This window comes from Bubalus bubalis, chromosome 12 (assembly GCF_019923935.1).
Source record: "Bubalus bubalis isolate 160015118507 breed Murrah chromosome 12, NDDB_SH_1, whole genome shotgun sequence".
Classification (NCBI taxonomy): Eukaryota; Metazoa; Chordata; class Mammalia; order Artiodactyla; family Bovidae; genus Bubalus; species Bubalus bubalis.
Genome location: NC_059168.1, coordinates 28,075,126 through 28,092,537, shown reverse-complemented (window position 1 = coordinate 28,092,537; position 17,412 = coordinate 28,075,126). Strand labels below are relative to the sequence as shown.

General features: G+C 48.8%; 1 protein-coding gene across 4 annotated transcripts in view; it reads right to left on the bottom strand.

Moving 5' to 3' along the window:
- Positions 1–17,412, bottom strand: part of PRKCE (protein kinase C epsilon) — a 543,326-nt gene that overhangs the window by 24,180 nt on the left and 501,734 nt on the right. For all 4 annotated transcript variants that reach the window (XM_006054783.4, XM_025262285.3, XM_025262284.3 and 1 more), the window contains 3 exons: positions 14,311–14,449; positions 8,071–8,259; positions 4,118–4,264 (listed from right to left, as the gene is read on the bottom strand). In XM_006054783.4, coding sequence (XP_006054845.1) covers positions 4,118–4,264; positions 8,071–8,259; positions 14,311–14,449 — 475 coding nt within the window. The remainder of the gene's footprint in view (positions 1–4,117; positions 4,265–8,070; positions 8,260–14,310; positions 14,450–17,412) is intronic.

Sequence of the window (17,412 nt, the reverse complement as noted above, 5' to 3'; positions counted from 1 at the left end):
AACCCTGGAACACAGGCTGCTACGTTTTGTCTGTGCATAACTCCTAGACTGGAAGACAGGACCTCCCCCGGTCTGTTTCCCCAGCACCCACTACCAGGCAAAACCAAGTCCTTCCTGAATCAGACAGGCAGGATGCCTGCCCCACCCCCACCTAGCCGTTCCCCCTCCAACTGCCCAGGGGGCTCAGATTCAGTAGGGCCAGCAGAGCAGTGGAAAGAAGCTCTTCAGCAGGCTCCTGGGGACTGGTGGCATCCTGGTGTGACATCAGCAGGGCATGGGCAGGGAGCAAGTAGAGCGAGCCCAGAACAGAGGAGCCCTGGAGTTCCCTCTGGAGCCCCAGGCCCTTGACTGAACACCCTGGAGATCTTCAGCCTGATGAGGTGGGGAGTCCATGCATAGCTCTCCTTGCTTCTGGAACGCATGCCCAGTGTCTTCGCTAGGCCACCACCAAGGTGCATAGCTGGAGATGCTTGATCACAGACTTGCCCCCTCCCTTCTCACAGTGGCTTTTTCCCTTTGACTTGGAGTTTGTCCCTGAGATCTAAGAAACTCACACTGTCCTTCGCTGCTTGTGATCCGCCACCTTGGCTACTTGTTCCCAATGTCAATCCAGTTTTTCTTCCTCTCTCTGTCAAAACCATTCTTCCGTGGTTCTCCTCAGAAGGCACCTGGTGTGTCCTTAAGTTATGTGACACCTGAAGCCCAAGGAGAGTCTGTCCTGTGTTGGAACTCCCTGTCCCATGAGCAAAAGATGACGTCTATGCAGACACACTTCAACCTCACAGGGTCTCCCCAATGACTTCTCATGTGTGCCTCTGTCTGTGGCTTATACTGACACAGCTTTTGGAACACAGAGCCCTGCTCACTGCTGGCATCTGAGCCAGGCAGGCCTCCACACCCCCAGGGAGAATCCTGAGATGGTTAGAGCGGGTGATGGCTTATAAACACCTGTGTGAGTTTCCACACTGGTCCAACTAGGGCTTTCAGAGATGAGATACAGTATATCCGTCATCGCAGTGGGCTTTAATTCAACTTAAAACTTGTTTCTATTACACATAGTCCACAGATGACTCAGGATGATGCCATTAACATTTTTCAGAGAAGAGTTTTCAATCAAGGGGCAGATTTGGGACACCTTTTCAACATGCTAACTAGATGAAGACTGTTCTTTCCCCATTTTAATATTTCTCTGGAGAGAAATCTCTTGTCACAAGGATATAATTGTAATCAGAGATCTAAATAACTTAAATATATCTTGACTGCCCTATAGCTGAGAACTTAGTAAGGATCAACATCACTCAGCTCCAAACGTGACCAGAAACACCTCTTATACAATGTAAGTGTCCTTTTTTATCCTTCCTTCAGGTGATGTTCTAATTTTTTCCTTCAAACTGAATTCAAACCAACCAAATAAATGCCCTGTCTCCTGACCCCCAACAGTGTTGAGAGTGACTCTGGAAGCCTGTGGGGGGCGAGCAGGAACGTGCCCAGAGGATCATTTCCAAGGCAATGATGACTCAGTCTTCAGGAATGCTAAACAGTTGTGAACTTGGTGGGAGCTCCTGGATGGCCCCCAGAAGCCTACTTGAGCCCCTCAGCGAAGGAAGCAAGCAGAGTCCTGCCCTCTGGTCCAGGTTGGGGCTGTCGAAAGGCCCAGGGAAAGGAAGCACCAGACTCTTGCTTTCTACGTGGATAGAAAGAACCCCTGACCCAGGATGGACTTTTACTGCTGATTCCTGGGGAGCCATCACCCCCTGTCCACAGGAGCACCCAGCACCCACACCCCTTGCCAGGGCCAGGGCTACAGCTAGCAGAAGGCTACAGCTCAGCCTTCTGGTTCATGCCCCCCCACCCCACCCGTCTGTATCCTTGCCCATCCTGTGGGCCATAGAAACTGCACATCCGTCCTTCCTGCCCTTGCCTCTCTCTGGGGAAGCCAGGGACTGCTCCAAGTGTCCCTGCTCTCAGGTGTGCACTTTCACTGTGCTCAGAGTTCAGACTGGAGAGTGGAAGCCCCAGGAATTGCTGGGGCTTTGGGAAGAGCTCCTGGAGACCACTGCTCCTCGGGGCTTCTTTGGCCATCTCAGAGCAATTGCCTCCACTAGATCCGAGTGAGTCGGCCACCAGACCACTCCAGAGAAAGATTCTGCTCCATGAATTCATCCTTTAAAGCTTCCTTGTGCCTTTTACCACAAAGAGCTTCCTGAATTCCGTGCTTCCCCGTGGGCTCTCTGCAAAGATTCCCTGCCTGCCTTCGCCCCAGCCAGACCCCCGTTCCTTTCACACCCCTTGCTGACGATGGTCCCCTGGGGCTTGTCCCCTCCAGCCTGCACCCCCAGGAGGGGCTGCTCCTCCAGCCCTGCCCCTTTGCAAGCCTAGCATCAAGTCCTTCTGTTGACCTGGCCTCTAGATTGCAGTTTAAGTCATTCTGCAGACCTGCACTATTTGACTGGGCCCTGTGCTCATCCTGGGCTCCTCTTTGTTGGGCCTAGATTCCTTACTCAGGTCTATTTCCCAATTTTCTTTGGGTTTGATCAACTTAGATTAAACCTAAGATAAGTTTCTCCTCCTCTGCCTGGCCTCTGGTCTCCTGACCACCTCATTTTGTCTGGGGAAACTTGTCAGTTCATTTTGTCCTAAAAGACCACCTGCAGAGACCCTAGGGATGGGGTGGGGCTAGCCTTTAGGCAGGTTGGCCTGTGCTGTAAGCCCTGTTCCAAGCTCACATCACAGGCTTAGAACAGCAGGCCCCAGAGCTGTGGGTGATGTTAACAAAGAAAGAAGGTAAACCTGAACTTAGCCTGTTCCAAGCTGTGTGTCAGCCAGAGAAAATCATAAAAACTCAAGGAGGAAGCAAACAAAGAATGGTGATGGGACTATGTCCGGGGACCGTCCACCTGCATGCTCTTGTCTGGCTGAGGCCTGGATCACACCCTTCAGCTGAATCTTACCCCCAACGTGAAATATTTCTAAGATCCCTGCACTGTCAACCATTGCCCTCCAGAAAACCTCCTGGAATATAGTGGATTTCCTCTCTGATGATTCCCAAGGCACAGGAGGGTCTTTTTTATACATGGAAGTGATGGAGAAGGAGTCCTCTGACAGAATATGGGGTGATTGAGGGCTGACTGGATAATCACAAGTCTTCGCTGCCCGAGACCCCAGACCCACCACTCCAGGGCTCTGCCCTGTAACTTCCTTACACAGCCCCTCTTCACTCCCAGGACACCAGCCAGCTGGTTACCCAAAGTTTCATCTAAATGATTGCTTCATCAGGCTAGGATGCAAGAGAACTAAGAGTTTCCCCTTACACACACACACACACACACGGATATGTGTACACGCACATGCACACGCATGCTTACACACACCCACTCTCTAACTTTAAGGAAAGCACCTCTGACCCTTTTCCCTTCCAGAGGCAGGTCACTGCCACAACGTGGTCTCTGCTGTCTGAGTCAAGCCTGGACTCGACAGGCCTATTCCTCTTTCTAACCTCTGAGGCTCAAACTCAATGATTGCACCTTCCTCTGACTGGCATGGTCACAACAGGCGAAAGGACCTGGAAGAAGTGTGTGCTGAGGCTGGAGAGAAGGCAGAAGGGAGAGTGGGTCAAAGAAGGCAGAGACGAGGTCTAAAGAAATGGCATCTCACAGAGCTGGGCTCCACGGGCTGCTATGGGGACGGTCCTCTTCAAATGTCCACCTCTGAGTCTCAGCCTCAGGCTCTGTGCTAGCTCCAAACAATGACTGCGACTATCACTGAGTTAATATTTTTCTTTAAATGGACTCATTAAAAAAAAAGTTTATTTATAAAGAAACTTTGTATCTCTGCCACACATAGAAAATCAGTATCGCCTACAATTTTGGTCAAGATAAATAAAATTTGATTAAAGTATAAAAGGTTCCTCTGTGTTCCATGTAAGTCATCATCTTGGTTACAGCTATTGGTTATGTATCTTTGACAGTAAACCTCCAGGGTCAACGAAACTCTTTTAGGGTGTCTCTTGGCGACCTTCTGCCCTTGTCATCTTGGTTGTGAAATGTGCCCAGACCCCCATCTCTGTGCACGGATGCCAGACCCACCCTCAGTGTGTACAAGCTACAGGCCTACTTACAATGCGAGGTTTGAAAGGTGGCTTGATTTTCTTCTGCTCCAGGAGCAGCCAGTCGATCTCCTTGAAGAACGGGTGTTGCTTGATGGCATCCTCACCGTTCTGCGCTGCCACGCAGCCCAGGCGCTTGTGGGGGTTCTTGGTCATGAACTGGGGGGATGAAGACAGAGAGAGAATCAGGAACAGAGGCCCGGCAGGCACAGGCACTGAGGGGAAGGTGGAGCTCAGCCAAGGCAGAATCTTTGGCGTTACCTCCCAAGCCCACTCTCTGTGATTTCAGGAGCTTGGCCCCTCAGGGTACTCTTTCATCCTTAAGTAGGACTATCCACCGGCCACCGCTCCACACACGTCATATGCATAGACTGACTCATTCCATGCAGTGCAGCCTTCTGAGGGACTAACACGATCCCTGCTTTACAAGTGAGGTAGCTGAGGCTCAGAGAAGTTAATTACCTTGCTGCTGCTGCTAAGTTGCCTCAGTTGTGTCTGACTCTGTGCGACCCCATAGACAGAAGCCCACCAGGCTCTCCCGTCCCTGGGATTCTCCAGGCAAGAACACTGGAGTGGGTTGCCATTTCCTTCTCCAATGCAGGAAAGTGAAAAGTGAAAGGGAAGTCGCTCAGTCGTGTCCGACTCTTACCGACCCCATGGACTACAGCCTACCAGGTTCCTCCATCCATGGGATTTTCAAGGCAAGGGTACTGGAGTGGGGTGCCATTGCCTTCTCCTTAATTACCTTGGCCAAAGTCAAACAGCCAGCGAGGTATCAAGTCAAGATTAGGAACTTAGACTTTTTCTAACCCTCTGATTTCCCCTCAGATTCTTAACTCTTCTCATCAGGGAGACTGAAGTCTGACAACCTCATACTAAGAGGTCAACAGCCCTTTTGGAGGTAAGGAAAGAAGACCAGATATTCATGTTAAGGTCACTTTTCAAAGGCACTTCCTCCCCACTCCTTTTCCTGGATGTAGGCCCTCCTACTTAAAAAAAAAATTTTTTTTTGAATTTGTAATTGCTAGCACAAAACCCAACATAGATTAACAGATAAAAAACAAGAAAAAGAAAGGCTTATTGCTTCTTAATGCTTGTCTGTGAAAACCACATTGGTGTGTTTTGTGCTTTTTGGCTGGTGTCTTGTGAACTCACACAACCAAGTGAAATTACTATTCCTACTAAATGAGTCAGTCCTGATGGCAAATGTGAATTTAATTGGGCAGATGTATAAAAATATAACCTTGAAAAAAAAAATCAGTGCTGGTAGGTGGAAACATTTCTGACAGCCAACCAAAATAAAGGGAGTGGTGTGTGTCTGCATGTGTGTCAGAGGCTGAGGTTATATCTCATGCGGTGAAGACTGAGAGTTTAAACAAAGGACCCGAAGAGCACAAAGTATAAACTAAATTCAGAGGGATAAATCTATAATGATGGCATTTCAGGCTTCAGCAAGGGAGGGCTTCCTGGGTAGCAAGAACCTCCTACTGACTCCTGCCTGGCACTGCTGAAACCAAAGAATCTTACCTGGGCAGAGATAAAAGGGTGGAGGGGTGCTGGGTAGATGCTTCTTGTTTATTTAAATTATAATTTGTATAAACTTTTTTCTCCATGGTGAGCTCTATGATATAGGCATCAGTCCTATCTTCCCAGTGGATGCTGGGCCAGATGGCTCAGTGCCTGGCTCCCAGGATGCACTCAGTACATTGAGATGAGAGAAGGGCGGGTTGAAGGCTGGGCCTCAGGGCACAGGGCTGAGGAAGGGAGGAAGCAGGACCGCTGCTCACTGTTGCACAGGTGGTGTACTGCATAACCCTATGGTGTAAAAGGCTTCTGGAGAGCTCTGCACGTAGGCAGCACCCTCAAGAGACACGGCTCAGTGGCCAGAGTCATGGAAAACCTGGCCTGGCCCTAGAATCAAGCGACAATGTGAGGAAGTGAAGTGTTCCAAGGCCAAGGGAGTAGAAGACTTCTCCTTGCTTCCTCAGCTCTTCCTGTCCTCCCACTTCTGGGAGGGGAAGTATCAGGGCCATGGATAAACACACAGGTTTTAGCGTCTCAGGAAGCTGACCCCGAGCCAGAGTCTCGTCTTTTCCCAGACATTTCGCCCTCACCAACCAGCTGACACAGGCACAACCTCCTTCTTCTCAATCTCTGTAGGTTGACGTTTCCTCTGTGCTGATGACAGTTTGGACTGGATACTTCTTAGCTGTACAGTGCAGGGTGCTTAGTCGCATCTCTGGCTTCACCCACTAGATGCCAACAGCACCCCTCCCCTCCAAGTTGAGACAACTAAAACATCTCCAGACATTTCCAGATGTCTCTGGGGGATGATGGAAGTGTGGGGGGCCGGGAGGGGAAAGGGCAAAGTCATCCCCAGGTGAAGACCACTGCTCTGATCATTCATAATGAAACGGCCTATCTAGGGTACTGGCGGGGTGCTCACTGGAAGGTGTGTCAGGTTGGTGTCCGGGGCCCAGGGTAAGCGATCAGCTCTGCTGGGGGCATCCTAGCTGCCTCAGGTGCTACAGGGTCTTCTTTTTCCAGCACCTGGCATAGTGTCTAGCACATTCAAGTGCCCAATAAATAGGTGTTGAATAAATGAGTGAGTGAACATATTCTCTTTGCTTCCTTCACTGCTCGTAGCCCAATTGTGACCACCTATGGATGTGTTTTTTAACTTATTCCCCACCTTCTCCTGCTGGATCACAGGCTCCACAAGGCAAGAATGATGGCTGTTACACTCACGCAGCATCTAGCACAATGCTAGCGGAGAACACTGCACAATGCACATAGGAAAGCACTCAACAGACAGTTGCTCATTGTCAAGGAATTGGAGGGAGGGAGAGGAAGAGACATAGATGTGGGAGGGAGGGAGGGAAGGAAGATGAGAGAACGAAGGGAAGAGGAAGGAAACAATGAACTGCAGAAAGAAGCAACATGTTCTGATGTAGCATTTTCCAAAACATGGTACGAGTCCCTTCCAGACACCTGTGAAATGATTTTAGGCCTTTTTACTATTTTTATAGGATGATTTATGTTAATCAATTATGGCAAGTGATACTGATTTTTCATTTATGATAGTAATATAATATTTATGTATATATACAATTAGGTAAATATTGGGACTTGACTTGGAAAACAAGAAAAATAAACCATGATAGAGCAGGTATTTTGATATGGCCAATTTTGGGGCTGTGGCATGCTGACTCTGAACTTTGGGGTGTTCTGATGAGTGAGAGGAGCCAGGAACAGAAGTCAGGGTTCCTGGGCTGTCATGGCCTCAACCCAGTGGGGTGACCCTCCCCAGGTAAACTGGTCTGTTTACATCCCCTGCACCTCACCTCCCCGAGCATTCCCAGGGGGACAGATAACTTCATTCACTTGCCATAGTACAAGTGTCTCAATGCTGTAGCCATGGTTGTACTGAGCAAGTACTAAGCATAATCATCTGTAAGGGACTATTTCGCGGCCTGGGGAAGTCTATTACATCTGAATCCACTGTGGTCACAGGGATCTTGAGAGGACACATCTTTTCTGATCAGTGTCGCTGTTGTCGACACAGGTGTACAGCGTCTCCCCCTCCCTACCTTTCTCTCTTCCCCGTTGCAAGCCCCAGAGGTAGACAGGCATGGGTGGCAGATCAGGAAAGGGGGTACTGCCCCCAGAATGTGAGCAGTAGGGGTGACCCCAGCACCACCGGGGTTGGTTCTCCCCATCTGCAGCTCTGGAGGATACACAAGTGCACAGAGCTTTCCTCTGGGAATGCAGATGTGGTGCCCCTTGACCACAAGAAGAGCAATCTGCCCTGGGCTCGATTTCTCAACAGCAGCCCCTGTAGTAGACCTGAACTCCCAGTGGTGACTGCCTTCCACCCCTTCTGTTGGGCAGAGGTGGGATGGGGAAAGGGGTGGGGGCGGGAGGACGGTGGGGGAGCAGAAAGAGGGCAAGGGCCGATGACTCACAGCTTTCAGGATGCTGACCGCCTCCTTGCTGAGCCAGACCGGGTAGAGCACGTCGTCATGGAGGATGGACTCAAACAAATCGTCCTCGTTGTCAGCCTCGAAGGGGGGCTGCCCAGCCATCATCTCGTACATCAGTACCCCCAGGGCCCACCAGTCCACTGAGGGGCCGTACTCCAACTCCTGCAGGATCTGTTTGGGAGATGGGCAACATCAGGGCCCCCCTGCAGGCTGCCTCCCCGAGGCCACGCCTGCGCCCCAAGCGGCCTTGCGAAGACCTGGGTTTCTATTTCCAGCTTGTTCTTCCATAGAGTAGGGCTGCCTTATAAAAATTTGGGTTCTAAATCAGCTAGTTGAGTGAAAATTGAGTTTGGGAGGCACAGTGTAGGGGCCAGGTTTCCAGAGTCAACACCCACAGTCTCCCTTCCAGTGGAAACAAATTACAGCTTCTTTGCTTGAGTACCAGATGAAGTTCCTGACCTGCATGGAGGGCCAGGTGAAAAAACTGTGCATATTCTCAACACTAAAATCACAGTGAGTGAGTGCAGCAAATTTAGGTCTCCCCTCAATAAAAAAGGGTGATCAGAACCTCAGTCCTCTCTAGATAGTGACAAAGCTGAATTCACGGAGCCCTGGGCTCTTGGAAAAGAAACTACAGTTAATAAATCTCCCCACCCATTTGTGTTCTAATCATAAAGGACCACTATGCTCTTGCATATTCTGAGAAAAGACCCATTTCTATTATTCTTCATGACTCTCCTAAGGCCTGCTGACAAATCACTTTCTTCCCTTTATAAAGCCCCAGAACCCCTTAAAAAAATGATTGAGTGCTATTTTACCTTTATAACAGCTTTTACATAGATTATTTTCTTTTTCCTAATTTACTGGTGAAAAAATTAAACTTTTAATTAAGTGACTTGCAGGAAATAAAGCCAGATTTATGCACTCATTCCAATCTTACTTCAGTTTTGACTAAGTTCAAAGTTTATGTTCTATCCATTACTAAATGTTGTTAAACATGACACTAATCTGCTTTGTGGTATATTCATTATAATTAGCTCACAATTTTGTGCTCAAACATATAATAAACTCCATCAATTTCTTACCATATTATTTCACTTATTGCTTGTTAGTTTCACACTGAGAAAACCAAAGAGGTATAGATTTTAATTAGCTTAACACGTGGGTTTGTTTTGTCAGTGATCCTTGCATATTGAGTGGACTTCCTTGTTTTTATTTCAGGCATTCCATAAAATTCTCCCTATTCCAAGAGCCCAAATCAAATCCTGGTGCATTTTGTCTTTGCATTTTTCTTTGACAAATCCTCCAAATAAGGATTTGCCACTTCTCTTATCTATGTTCTCTCTGCCTCTTCCTCCAAGTATATGGAGTCAGACTCACTCAGGTTACATGCACTTAGCACATGATGCTGAAGACACGCTGACCTCAGCTTCCTGCAGAATGGTGTGTGAGGACTCAAGTTTTACAGACGGAATCAAAATGTCAGTGCAGGAGAGGAACTCTGAGTCGAGAAGCTGCAGAACTTTTGGAAAAGCAAGTAAATTCCCCCTCCTGATTTTTCTGCAGTGCTGGCCAGGTGCTAGACATAGAAGATCAACCAGGAGGTACCTAATTTCACCCCAAGTTTGGCATTACATTTCTGGGTGATCTCAAGCCAGACAGTTGACTTCCTCATTTATCATATAAGGCTCAGATCCTCAGCTTAACCTCACAAGATTAATTACGATGGAAGATTCCAAAAGCCTACTGCAAATACAAAGCTCTATATAGTTGCAAGGTGGTACTAAATCTAATCTTACTTCTACAAGGTTTCATCTCCATGTGTGTATAGTATGTAGCAGGTCAGAGCAGAAAGAATGCTGGGTTGTCCCCACTGCTAAGGAAGTGATGTTCCCACTTCACAGTGATATTTTCTTCTTATCAGTCAGTAGGACCAGGCGAGGTGCTGCCCAGAGACAGCGGGGCAGGTGAGAGGTCATCTCTGATTGCTCTCAGTGCTATCATTCTATAAAGAATTCCAAAAAGTGAAGGGAGGAGGAGCACGACTGGAGTGCACATCCTCAAAGGGGTATATTCTGAAGACACCTCCCCAAATGGCAGTGGTCATCCAGCCTGCGGGTCACCCCAGGCAGGTAACTTCTCAGGTCACCTATTTCAGAATGAAGCTCCAGCTCAGTTCTCAGATTACCAGACAGAAGACGAGGTTGAACTCAGGTATCTGGTCTGGGGTCTGCTCAAAATGCCCTTCTCAAGGTTGCAGATTGCTTGGGATTAAATCAAAAGGTGGGAGAAGCATTTTGACAACAGTGAAAAAAAAAATGCACATTTTAGCACTCTTTAGAACTTAGAATGAAAAGGAATGTGAGCAAATGCAGCCAACTTTAAATTATTTGGGGCTGGTAATCTGCTTGGTTAGGACCTTTGATGTCTTAGTCCAGTGGTCAGTACATGGTATCTGAAAGGTCAAAGATATAGGCTCCACTGAGAAGCCAGTAAAGCTGCTCAGTGCCAAAGCCAAAGTCTGAGCCTCCCTCAACCTTGAAAGACCCAGAGCCCAAGCCTGGCTCACTGTGGTACCACCTTCAAGGTCATGGTTATCACCAAAAGCTTTCCTCCAAAAAGATTTCTGGATTTCTCCAACCTTTCTCCTAGTCTCTGGCACCCTAAGACCTCTGGCCTTAAGATTTGACAGGCACTTTCCACATACTATCATGATTTTAGCTATTTTTTTTTCATGGTCAACTGTCTCCCCAGGGCATCCATAAGCCACCAGAGGATAGGGGCTTTAGCAGTTTTCTGGATCTACTCGTGACTAGCCTGTTTGCAACACTCAGGGAGACTGGCTGCCAGGTGTGACCACTGTGTGTATCTTCTAGGGCATGCTCCCGTCTCTCCTGGGCTCTGGGGACCCTGGTGCTAAGGTAGCTACCCGCTAACCTCAGGGCAGGGCTGGTACAGCTGGGTGTGGTGGGGAGGTAGCTTCCAGGTGACCCCGTGTGTGCTCAGACAGGATAGTGCTAAGGAAACCAGAGCTGCACTGCCCACCTTTCCCCAGGCCCCTCCAGAGGCTTCCTGTTTGGGGTGGCATCTTTAATAAAATCCTCCGCAGGTTTGACCCTAATTATCTGCTTCCAAATCACCTTGTCATGGATGGAGCTGGTGAGAAGGCAAGTCTTCACATGCCATGGGAGGGTACCTGGCGTGGCAGCTGACCCCTAGATGGGTCAGAGCTGGGGGAGAAGAGCAGGCGTTGGGCCTAATGACACCAGGCACTTCCCAGGGCTGGCCACCATTGTCTGGGTAGCAGGTGAGGAGATAGGGGAGGGGTTGCCGTGGAGGTCAGCCAAGGGCATGTGGTGGAAAGAGAAGCCTCAGGGTAGAGTCAGTGCCTCAGAAGGTGTCTCTGGTTTCAGGTTTAGCCAGGCACCTCACAACCCCTCCTATTTGGATATAGGCTTATGCTTTCTGAAGCATTTCCATGCTCTAATCGCATTAGGTTCTCAAAACACTTGATGAGGCGGCTAGGGCAGGAATTATCATTCCCATTTGAAAGATGAGGAATCTGAGGGTCAAAAACATTTTGTGACTTGGTGAAGGTCACATGGGGACTTTAGTGGTTAAGTCCAGCCTGGATTCTCAACTCTTAGTACTGTGCTTTGCCCACCCCACTGCGTGACCCAACAACCATGATGATTGTGATGGAGCCACTGTTGACCCAATACTTACTGTGGTCTGGGCACTGGGCTAAATGCCTTAGTGGCATAATTTCATTTAACCTTCTCAGTGACCCTTTGATAAAGGTAGCAATGCCCTCAGCTGCTATAATTTGCCTACAGTAGGGCCAGGAATCACTTGGCATTTCACACAGAGTTGTGGTGCTGCATAGTAGACACAAGCGCAGAGCGAGAAGGCTCAGTGTCTGGGTCCCACGATAAAACAGAAACCACAGCTATCCCTTGTGAGTTTTGCCAACGGGTTGCCTTTCTTCAAAGTCGTGTGGGTGTTCTGTTCATCATAAAGTGAATGTTTGTCTTGGGCTGGGTCCTGGACTACTACACTAGGCGGTCAAGCCTTTGACTCTGACATCAATTCACAGAGGGCCTAGAACCAACCATTCTGATGACAAAGAGTGAATGAGGAAGGTGGTGGAAAAACAGGTCTCAACTGAGAGCCCTTGCTTTCCATTTCTCCTTGAAGGTTAAACTCCTAATGTTTCCACTAAAAGAACTTACTAGTAGAGGCCATCTGAAATCTCTACTCTTTTAGAAGACAGAGGTTCCTTGAGACTTTACCTATTACCATCCTCACTCTGCAAATCTCCTTAGGCCTCCCAGTGTCTTATCTGGGCTGTAAAAACTCTCAATCAATCTTCTCTGGCCCTCTAGCTTCTGATCTACATTCCTGTTGCCTGTCTTCTTTCTGGGACAGGTGTGATGATGCCCCTCCCTCCACTGGGAAAACTTCAGTGGATCCACAGATCCTATAGAATAAAGGCCACTTTCCTTGGTCCTTTTTCTTAATCTTGTTCATTACTAAGAGCACTAAGAAATCCTCTGTTCTGGCCATAATATCTTCCTTTCTAAAAAAGGCCAAGAATGTTCTCATCCTCCAGGCTTTGCTCATGTTGGAGTATTACAAGTTCTTATTTATTTATTTATTCATTCAACAAACCATTACTAAGAGACTGATTTGTGTGCCAGAGATTAGAAACAAAGTCTCTGCCTTAAAGGATTCAGAGCCCAGGGATACAGAATCTCCTCCCCTACCCCACACCCACCCCAACCCTTCCTGTTGTTTACGGGAATGCCCACCCCGCCCCACCTCCGCAACTGCATACCACCAAAGGAAATCCTGCTGACTCTCTGCAACTCAATTCATCCACCAGGTGCCCTAAGAAACCTTCCCTGAGTCCTGAGGTTACCATCTTGTGTGCCTATTTATCCTGCTGAACTAGCTGTCACTCTCTCGAGACACAAAGGCCTTTTAGGAGAGCCACCAGGGTCTCAGTCATTCTTCATCCTCACACCACTTTGTGTCTAGCAGGTGCTCGAACAGTGCCCACTGGAAGGAAATGAAATCTGGCTGTGCTAACTCCTACTCACCATGGACAATGCTTAAGGGGGACTAGTACTTCCTTCTCACCTCACATGTTTCAGAACCCTTGAGACCATTTTTATTAAATACCTGTGACAGACTATGTCTTAAATCTGAATCATTCCACACCAGGTATCTCTCAGTCTGGGCAGACTGACCTGGAGAAAACTCAGAGCAAAGAAAACATATTATGATGAACAAAATATCTAAGCAACTTTCATAAAAGGCAACCCATTGGCGAGGCTCACAGTGAACATCTCTGATCTCCATTAAAACGAGGCTCAGATGCACTCCTCTTCCTGCTCAACCTTGTGTGCCTGGTATGCGGAATCCATGATACATTAGAAATGGCAGCTAATTTTTGGTTTTACTGTAGGCAATTAAAGCTGTATAGCTAAACTCCGCCTTTATCAATGGTGCTCCTTTGCTCTGGTTACTAAAAAGTGAAAACAGAGCTTTCCTGGTGGATCAGTGGTAAAGAATCCTCCTATAAATGCAGGAGACACAGGTTAAATCCCTGACTGGGGAGGATCCACATGCCATGAAGCAACTAAGCTTATGTGCCACAACTATTGAGCCTGTGCCCTAGAGCCCAGGAACTGCAACTACTGGAGCTCACGTGCCCTAGAACCTGTGCTCTGCGATGAGGAAGCCATCGCAATGAGGGGCACACATCACAACCAGAGAGAGCCCCTGCTCCCTGCAACTAGAGAAAAGCCTGTGCAGCCACCAAGATTCAGGACAGCCAACATAAATAAATAATTAAAAAATAAAACCCAGTACTACCTTAAGAAAAGTAAAAACAATAATACAAGTCAACAAACATTGCTTGGTCCTAGCTTCGTAATGCTTCTGGACTGGGATGAGATGGGATGCTCAGTGAGGGCCTGGCTAGCTTCAGGGAATGGCCTGTTATTCTCAGTTCACCGTTCTCTCCTCATCACCACCACTTCCTTATGGAGAAATTGATATGCCTTTTACCTTTCCTTTTTTCCCTCCTCCCTGGAATTCATCCTGGTTTTCCAGAGCCTTCACCCAGCACTGCTAGATGACCCCAACACATGAGGATGAACTCAGGCCTCAGCACTGACAGTGGGAGGATGTAGCCCCTTATCTTCATGGTCTTACCTCGGGAGCGATGTAGTCGGGTGTCCCGCAGAAAGTGGTGGTCGTCACACCATTCAGAATCCCTTCCTTGCACATCCCAAAGTCAGCCAGCTTGCAATGACCTTCTGCATCCAGAAGGATATTGTCCAGTTTCAAATCCCTATAAGACAGGGCAGAACCACATGATTAATGCTTCACTTATCCCAATATGACCTTTCTAGTTGGAGAGATATGCACATCTCAGGGAAATCTGCTACAGAAAGGGAAGTCTTCAAGGAGGCTTTACCTGCCAAAAACCGACCACAGTCCAGGGCTCTCACCCACATGGCCACCCCCCCAAAGATGACCCCCATTTACTCCAACATGAGGGAGGAATTTCTGTAACCTCAGGAATGTCTAAACCCTGTTTGGTTTAAAAAAGTCAGCAGCTATTCATTGAAGCCCTACTATATGTGGAAATTTGTGTTATTCAGATCATGAGTTAATCATAGGAATCAGATGGAAGGACAAGAATGACATACTGGAACCAGGGAAGCAGGTAAAACACATAAGAACCAAGTGCTACTTTACAAGGCACTATGTGAGTTCTTGTTTTCAGTGGGGAGATCATTGATGGCTGGTGTAGGTAGGGAGGGCTTCCTGGAAACTGACTCTCAAGAGAAAGGATAGAACATGAAGAGAAAAGGCGGGAGGGAGGGGAGGGCCAACATGATAGATGCAAAAGGCAATGAGGAGACCAGAGACCTGGGTCCCAGGATATAGTGAGGCAGGACAGGCATGTTGAAAACAACCGTCAAGAGCCTAGAACACCAGGAAGAAGGAAGTTGACATTCACGGTGAGGGGCTGAGGATAACTGAAGCCCAGTCTGCACAGGCAGGAAGTATTTGCAAGATCCGTCTCCTGGGGGCAAGCAGGCTGCATGGGGGAAGGGGCTGAGTGCAGGAAAGAAGGCACACTAGCTGCAGTTCCCCGGACCCATAAAGCTGGGTGGTTCTCAGGCCTCAGCCAGTGCGGCTCCCACATGGCCAGTTCTACAGTTTGGGGTTCCACATAAGACCTCGCATATAATCTAGGATTCTGGATGATAAATCCCCTACCAGGAAAGTCTGCAAATTCTAGACCCGTCTCACAGAAAGATCCAGATGGAGGTCCTCACCCTGGGTCTCTCTCAGCAGTCACTCTGGGGTGGGGGTGGGGGGTCTTGCAAAGACAGCTGATTCCACAGCACACAGAGCAAGAGGGACCTTTCTCACAGGCCTGCTGGCGTCTGGACTTGAACTCCAGCCACCGTCAGGAATCCAGGCCTGAGTGCAAAGGTGCAGCAGGAAGCACTCTAGGGCTGGCCTGTCTTGCACCCGTGGCCCCATTTCCTTGTACAGCTGGGACTTCTTGAGAAAAAAGAAAGCACATAAAATGTGCTGCTCTAAGCAAATGCCTGGGAACTACAGAAAGAAGAGTGCATCTGATCAGCCGAGCCCCTGGGACCAGGGCTCACCAAGTCCCCTCTCTGGCCACTGTGTGTGGTCTAGGCTGGGTTCTAGCTGGGGCGATGAGGGTGGGAAACGATGAGAGGAACACGACCTGGGCTCAGGTAGCCTGGGTGACAGTCACTACAGGCGTTAGGTCCTGTGCAGGTCTGTAATCTCATGCGCTGGTGGGAAGGACTACTGTGGTGTGTCAAAGTAGCCCATCTTCAACACCTTTACACATGAGGCAACAGAGCGGGAGCTGGGAGTCCTGCAAACGTGCGAGTGGCTGACTCCATGGCCCCACCGAGTTAGGGCCCCTACTTGCTCTCTAGACTGGAGCTGCCTTCCAAGACCTACCCCTGCCCACCATGATCACCATGGCAACACTCAGGCTGCAAATAACCAAAGCCTGCAGGAAGCGCACCTGGTCATCGACAAACCACAGTCCTATTCTGAACAACCGACAATTAGGAAAAGCACTCTCTGCATGACAGTGGCAGAAACTAACCAAGGGAAGACGGAAGAGGTAAGTGATTTCTGTAAGGTGACAGGGTGCTGATGGAACTAGAACCTGAAGGCGGGTACCACTGCCTCTGGGTATGACACTCCCCCACCTTCCAGCCTTCTCAGTGACAGATTTTCAATGCCAGCCACCAACCCCAAATTTAAAAGGAGCCCCGCACGCCATTGATCAAAGCACTCTCTATGAAAATGTTCATTATGTCACAGGAAAGACTCGTTTGCTTCTGTGTGAATGGAAGAGATTCAGTAGATTCTGAACCTTGCCCTCATTCTGAAAATCGAGACTCAGCATTTCCGGTCCATCAGGCTCAGCCTTTCCTTCTGCTTGGGGCTCCTACTCAGAGTAAGAGAAGGTGAACCTTCAGTTCCTCCCTGTCTCCCATTCTTCTCTGCCCTCCCTTGCCCTGGCCCAGGCACACATCATTCTTAGGCGCTCTGCCCCTCTGCTTCTAGGAGAGAGAAGCCACTTCTGATGAAGGCCAGGGTGGCCACCAGGGTGGAGCACATTTTGCTGGCAGCTGCCCCTCTGCTGTGGGGAAGGGAGGCCCCAGGCCAAAGCATCTCTTCCTGCTGTCTTGTCACTGGTGCCTGACATATTCCTCAGATTCCCCCTCCACTGTCTATATTTATCTAAACTTCAACTCCCCACACGAAACCAAGTCCCAGGGAAGACTTCATGATTTATGTTCCTTTCCTTTGAAACAGGAAAGATTAGCATAGCTTGAAAGAACCGTGGGTGCCTGAAAGGCCCTTAGTGGAATTCTGTTTCTCTGGGGAGTCTTCTAGTCTCATTAAAAAGTAAAATACCACAGGGACCAAACATGTCCTTTCTCAGGCTCTCAGTGAGTTCCCAGGTGGGGTTTCAGGGGATGGCAGTGCTCAGGAAAGCCCAGGGCCAGGGTTGCTCAGGTGGAGAAAGAGAGAGGAGGGGCGGGGATGAAGACTGCCGGGGGAAGGGGGTAGCCTTGAAATTCTGCTTGCTGCGCAGCCCGTTGAAGACTGTGGTCCCCTCGTGGTCTCCCTCCCTTCTTCAACTAGCATTGCTTTTCCCTGCCTTTCTACTTGCTCTTCCTGCCCCAGGATTTCTCTCCTCTGGGCTTCTAGTGCTGCCTCTTTCTAGGGATGTCTAAG